Source organism: Rattus rattus, chromosome 1, assembly GCF_011064425.1.
Source record: "Rattus rattus isolate New Zealand chromosome 1, Rrattus_CSIRO_v1, whole genome shotgun sequence".
NCBI classification, from domain to species: Eukaryota; Metazoa; Chordata; class Mammalia; order Rodentia; family Muridae; genus Rattus; species Rattus rattus.
Genome location: NC_046154.1, coordinates 144,239,211 through 144,246,115, shown reverse-complemented (window position 1 = coordinate 144,246,115; position 6,905 = coordinate 144,239,211). Strand labels below are relative to the sequence as shown.

Below are 6,905 nucleotides of genomic sequence, written 5' to 3'. Positions count from 1 at the left end.
CATTGTGCTCATGCTGATTTATTTGTTCTTATTGACATTTATTTGATTATAGGAAGATTTGTTTTTATTCATGTAGGCATAAGACTCTTTCTATGTGTGGTTGTCCATGGAAGCCAGAAGAGGTAGTTGGCGCCTCTGGAGATGTTACAGGCGGTGGGTGTGAGCTGCCTGAACCAGGTGCTGGGAACTGACCTCTAATTCTCTGCAAGAGCAGAAAGCACTCTTCCCCCTTTTTATTGGATAATTTATGTATTTACATTTCGAATGTTATCCCCTTTCCCATTCCCCTCTCTCCTAAGCAGTAATCACTTAAGCACGGAGTTATCTACCTCTCCGGCCTCCTTATTGGTATGTCAGTGTATGCTTTGCCCTCCATACATTATGTTCTTTCTTTCACTTGATTGAACAGTTTTCCTCTGCATTCTCTAATTTACTAAGTTTTCATTTCCAATATTTTCTTTTAAAAAGATTCTCAACTTCCTGCTAAATTTTTCTTCTAGGTTGCTGACATTTTCTTCACCACTTCTGCTTTCCTCTTCCATTTTGCTAACTTTTCTATCATCACTTTTTTTTTTTTAAAATCTAGAGTCTAATTGAATTCATCTACTGTTTATACCCTTCCAGGTCTTTGATAAATTTTCATCATAAAAACCTTAAAATTATTTGGCATTTTATTTATTTCAGTTCAATAGCTGAGTTACGTATGACCTTCTGGAGAAGTCTTCTTAGATCGTTTGATTTTTCATGTTTTTTATGTTGTTGTGTGGTGTATGTCTGATAGTTTGATAAGACTTCTGGATTTGTGGGTTCTTCATGCACAGCCTACTTTTGGGGGCTTAAGCCCCAGAACCACTCAATGAGGAAGAAGCAAACCACAGTGACAGAAAAAACAACCAAGCACAGTAGATGCCTAAATACATGCGTGTCACCAACAATTATAGGCATGAGGATGGCAGCTGTTGGGTTATGCGCTATATAGTTAGAAACTATCCATGGTAGGAGTGGGAATAGTAAAGGGATGACGTAATGGAAGGAAGGAGATGGAGTCAATGGAGGAACAGCAGCAAGCTTGATTAGACAAAGGCAGAAAGAAGACAGGAATGGAGAAGAGAGGAAGAGAGAAGAGGAGAAAAGAGCAAGAGATTAGAAAAGAAAAAAGGGGTTGGGGATTTAGCTCAGTGGTAGAGCGCTTGCCTCTGGGTTCGGGTCCCCAGCTCAAAAAAAAAAAAAAAAAAAAAAAAAAAAAGAAAAGAAAAAAAAAGAAAAAGGTAAAAAAAAAAAAATTTCCCAAAAAAAAAAAAGGTCCAAGTCCAAGTTTGATGAATGTCAGAGGTGGAATCATAAATGGGAATGTAAGAGTTATAAAATGGTCAGGGGCTAGGGTGATCCCTCAGTGCCTCATGGCAGCCCACAGTCACTTGTAATTCTAGTCCTGCGTGTCTAACTCTCTCTGTAGGCCACCATGGCTCCTACACCCACATGGTACATATAAACGTACAGCAACAAACATGTACACATAATTAAAAAGCAAACCAGGTGGAGTGGTGCATGATGTTAATCTCAGCACTTGGGAGGCAGAGGCAGGCAATTTTCTGTGAGTTCTAGGTTAGCCTGGTCTACACAGTGAGTTCCAGTACAGTCAGAATACACGGCCTCCCTCCCCATTTAAGTAAAGGAGAAAGGGAAGTCGAATTATGGTAAAGTAAAAATACTACTAAATGTAGAGAGGGGAAAAGCAGTAAGCACAGTGGCAGAAAGAAAAAGAAAAACATGAAGAAAAAGAAAAAGGTTGTTGAAGAATAGGGAAAAATGCAGGAACAAAATGAGATGAATGTATAAAGAATAGTAGCAAAAACAAAACGTTTAAAAAATGCAACGGTCGGGGCTGGAGAGATCGCTCAGGGGTTAAGAGCACTGACTGCTCTTCCAAAGGTCCTGAGTTCAAATCCCAGCAACCACATGGTGGCTCACAACCATCTGTAATGGGATCTGATGCCCTCTTCTGGTTTGTCTGACGACAGTGATGGTGTACTCACATAAAATAAATTAAAAAAAATGCAATGATCAAATCCCTTTAAGCATATAGGAATAAAAAATAAGTTGAAGTGTCAGAGAATCTTCTTTCTGAGTATTGAGAATTGGGGACAGTAGTGATAAGGATGAAGGGCAGGGGAGGTCCCTTCAACTTGAATTTTAGTTTTTCCTTTGGTTTCTACCACTGCATTGAGTTTCTCTAGGACACAGGCCTGATGGCTGTCAAACTTGTTTTTACAGTAACAGTTTTTCTTTGAGTGTGAGAAGTCTCTGCATGCTTAGTTTAGCATTCTGCAGCTGGGCAGAGTTTCTGCCCCCCACCACTGAGAACCTGGCGACTGTTAGTTGTTAGTTGAAGGCTGTCTCCCAGCTGTGTCGGGAGTATGGAAAGCAGGCACAGTACTGTGGTGATGTAGGTTGAATACTTCTCAGACTTTGACGGCCTCAGCAGATGGAATTTTGTTGGGCACACACGTATACCCCTGAAGATGAAGAACTCTCGGCTTTTACAGCAGGGAAGACAGTCACATAGGTGACTCTAGACTTTGATAGGCTCAGAGTTGTCACACTTCAGAGTAACTCAGTTGACGAGGCTTGTGGCCATCGAAGCAGGGGCTGTCTTTCTGTCATGCTTCCTAGCCTGAGCCACCCTTCCTGTGGCTTTTGCCCTTCAGTCTGTCTGTTCTCCATAACTGTCTCTGGGCCTTCCTTCCACTAGGGACAGTGGCAGGCTAAATTGAGGCTGCATAACTAGTAGATATTCCTGGGCTTCTGGATAGCAGCTAGTTTTGCACAATGGGCTCTCTCAGCTCATTGCTGCCCTCTGAACCATGTGACTTGACAAAATGGAATTTCTTTCTATGGCTGACTGGAAGAGTTGTAGTATTGTCAACACTTGCAATGGTATTGAGACTCCTGATGATCATGAACTTGTCTTGAGACCAGGACGGATTTGGATTCTTCTGGTTTGCCTTTTGTAAGTGGCCTCTGTGGTCCATGTTCCTCCCTTCATGGAACTGCTGGGCTGAGGCTAATATTGGATTCCTTTTCTACATGGTGGTATCGCTTTGGTTTGGTCTTTTTTAGTATCCTTTGGATTCTTTTGTAAATGTCTGAAGCCTTTCCTTGATTGAATTCTCTTTGTGATAAAATCTATCTTTTTTTTTTCTTTTTCCTATTCTGGATCTCTCTCTTGCTAACACTCAGGAAAGTGGCCTCTAGTCTGCCCTTTGGCCCTGCAGTCTCTCTTGCTCACATATCTGCAGATCAGGAAAGCTGAGAAAGGATTAGAAGCCTGCCTGGCTGTAATGTTTAAGGCCTGTTTCTAGTGCTCTAATCTGCCAACTACATCCTTCACCCCTATAGCTTCCACAACTGTACCAAATAGCACCACCAGATGGGACATACATGAACCCCTAGAGCAACCTGAGTGTCACAACCTCTTTGGGGTTTTTCACAGGGGTCACCTGAGACCATTGGAAAACATTTACATTAAGATTTACAACAGTAACAAAATTAAAGTTAATAATTTTATGGTTGGGGTCACCGCAATATAAGGAACTGTATTACAGGGTCATATTATTAGGAAGGCGGAGAACCACTATTCTGGAGCATAACACCATAACAGGATATGTACAATAGGATCAATGGTCCATTATATGCATGTATGAAATGGTTAAAATGGAACCCAGCATACTGTACAACCAGCACGTGCTAAAAACAACAGCATCCAAAACCCAGAAATGTGTGGTGTTACAAAGGTTTCATAGGTGGCTCGTTTTGTTATGTAAATTGTACCTCTGCAAAGCTGTTAAAAAATTATGCCTGTGGTCTTAACTCCTATAGATTACTTAAGTTCAAGGCTCCTGAGAAGCTGCAGTTGGTCTACTTGTTACAAGGCTGCAAGAGAACTTGTGGATTCAGAGAGCTCACCGGGATCATTCCTGTGACTCCTTAGCCCTGGTGATTGATGAGAACAATGGAGCAATACCAGCCTCTATTGTGAACCAGGCATTATGGAAGGAAAGGCAGTGTGTGCACAATGCTCTCAACTGACCTTTCAGTCTCCCAGCTGTCCTGAAGATCGGGATAAAGTGACTTTAGACACTGTCCAATGCTGTATCTGCTCCTCCAGTGCACAGTTCTCTTGGAGTGAATCCTTTCATCTGAGCCATTTTAACCCACTATGGAGGTTCCTCTTGAGATGAATATATACTTGGTTCAGCTGGCCAATCTTCATTTTTCAGACACTCTGAAGTTGGTCTTTGTCTATAAATCTTACCTGGCTATTCTTTTTTTCAGTCTTTATTTTAAAAATGTAGGGCCCTGCTGTGCCTTGGAGACATTTGGAGTCATGGCTGTGGAATCAGCTCTATGGCTTAAATTTTTGGGCAAGCTCTTAAGTTTCTCTGAGATCATCTTTTGGAAATATGAAAAATAGAGACAATCACAACTGTCGCAAAGGATGACTGTGACGATGTCAGATTATGTTCGGAAAGGCTTGAGTACCACTGGCTGCCATATGTTCTTAAGGGTGGAGTGGGTTTGACCATGGCTTCTGAATCTCGGTTTGAACTCATGCTTTTCTTTTTAATTTGAAACCAATCAATTGGGTGTGAGTTTCCCTGTGCTTCTATTCCTGCATTCATAAAGTATTTTGATAGTTTTGATAGTATATGTTTAGGAGTTTAGGGAGTTCAGAAGAGAAAAATGACTAATATACAAAAAACTAAGGACAAGGCAGCTGTGGCGATTCTGTCTTTAGGCAATATCATATACTCTCACTCCCTGGAGCAGTGGATTGGTGTCTATGGATTAGACATGAGCAGTTCAGGGACACAATAGTAGTTACTCTGACTAGGTAGACCTGGTTGGCTTGGCTGGTAGATTGTCAGTGGTGGGTTGTAAATCTCTGTGTTTCTGCACAGTGCATGCATCTTTTCATATGCTCCGACACCGAGAGATGGCCTTTTTCTTGAACAGGTAAAGAGTTGCCTTTGGGTCAGACTTTTCTGCTGGAGTAGGCTCAGTAGACCCCAGGATTCTAAAATCTCTGTGCATGGCATTGTGGCATACGAGGAAAACTTGTCTTTCTGCACAGCAGGCTGCAAGCACTATGATATTGAAACAGCAAGCGTGTGCACAAGATGGTAGCAGGGAACTACTTTGTTCTGTGAGGCCAGAGATTTTCATTAGAAATTGGTTTGTAGCTTTAGGGTTCTTTAAAAACACATGCAAATTAGGAGATCTGGATGATCAGTGGTTACCTCTTCTTTAATTTCAGTTGATTATGTACCCTGGAACCAACCAAGACGGGAGCTTCTTCGTCCTCCACACAAGTACCGGCCGGAGTCTGCCAAGTTTGAAAACAGAACCACACATCAGGATGACTATACCATGAAATGCCTTGTGACTACTGAGAGCTGTAAGCCTTCAGTCAAGGCAAAGATTTGCAACATCCCCTTGGAAGATCTGACTAACTACAAGATGAGTTATGTGCCCCACCCTGTGGAGAAGCGCTTCGTTAAAGAGGCAGAGAAATACATACCCTGTGATATCCCCTTTGAGAACCTGACCACCCACAAAGAGTCCTACAGAGGCCTCCTAGGGGAGGCCGCCAAGAGCTTAAAACCTCCAGACAAGGTACCTGTGCATGATATACCTTTCTCGGACATCACCGAGATTCAGGAGAAATACCAAGCTTGGCCAACGCCCCGGATAGTTCCCAAAGCTCCCGTTGTGTATGTCCCTCCTGAGGAGAAGATGGATCTTCTGACAACTGTGCAGACCCATTATAAACACCGTAAGGGTAGCCCTGCTATAACTTGCCGACCTGTGCCTTCCATTATAAAGAGCGGCCGCTTCCAAAGCTCTACCACTTCCAAGGATGACTTCAAGCAGTGGGCAGCTGTGAACACAAAACCAATCAGACCTGTTCCCCATCTGAACTTGCCTGTGGAGCCTTTGGACTGCCAGACCACCACTAAGATATGCTACGTGCCTCATCCACCTACCATTACTGAAAACTACAAGCCCGCCTGGGTTGGCCCTCGAAGAAACATCCCTGTAGAGGGTCAGACTACTTATTCCATTAGCTTTACTCCCAAGGATTTGGGCAGGTGTCCAGCATCATACATAAACCCCCCAGGCTATATCTTTGAGGAAGTGGATACTACGGGGCACAAGATATATAGGTCAATTTCTCAGACAGCTCCTAGGCAGAGCAGCTCTCTTTCTATACATGATGTGGAAAAGCCTGGTCAGAAAGAACTACAAGTGTCATCCTGACTGTGAAAAAAATTAAAAACCTGCAAATACCAGAAAACTAAAAATTATCCATTGAAGAAGAATTTCCCAAAATGAAAAAAATTAAAATACCTACTTCAGAATGAAAAACAAAACCATCACCAATTCCAGGATATTTGAAATAACACAAGGATCACTTGAATAAAGAAAAATGACATGTACTCATTGGCTGATTAACCCCCTGTAGCCCTCTATTTTATCTCTCTAACTCCCTCGGGTTCCTTTTGTTCATGGAATCAAGGATGATCTCAGTGACATTTCTGGGATCTTGATCTAATTAAATTATTGCGTGAATTGATATTAACCTTTACCAGGTTTGAAGTGCCAAAGAATAAACTTTATTTTGGGGCATTGAATCTTTAGGTTGGTTTGTTTACTCTCGTGTGCTTTCTATACAGTAGGGGGCTTTGGCAAGATTTTGCATAGACACCTTATTCCACCCCAGCAGGGAAAGGGGTTCCAGGCTAAGTCTGGGGCTGTGTTTGGCTTTTCTGTATCTAGATCTCCTTCATAGGACATCTGTCTACTTCTTTCCTGCATGACATACTGGCCAGGAGAATGATGTC

The 6,905-nt window shown here is 42.3% G+C and overlaps 1 protein-coding gene across 1 annotated transcript; it reads left to right on the top strand.

Moving 5' to 3' along the window:
• The first annotated feature begins 4,510 nt into the window (after positions 1-4,510).
• On the top strand, positions 4,511-6,461 carry LOC116904596 (stabilizer of axonemal microtubules 1-like). The gene is made up of 2 exons (XM_032907423.1): positions 4,511-4,538; positions 5,318-6,461. The coding sequence occupies exons 1-2, from the start codon at positions 4,511-4,513 to the stop codon at positions 6,319-6,321; spliced, it is 1,032 nt and encodes a 343-aa protein (XP_032763314.1). The 3' UTR covers positions 6,322-6,461.
• Positions 6,462-6,905: the final 444 nt, after the last annotated feature.

Coding starts and splice junctions, on each gene's coding strand:
- LOC116904596 (XM_032907423.1), top strand. CDS start 4,511: ATGTCAGATTATGTTCGGAAAGGCTTGA. Junction 4,539..5,317: donor TTATGTTCGGAAAGGCTTGA/GTACCACTGGCT, acceptor CTTTAATTTCAG/TTGATTATGTACCCTGGAAC.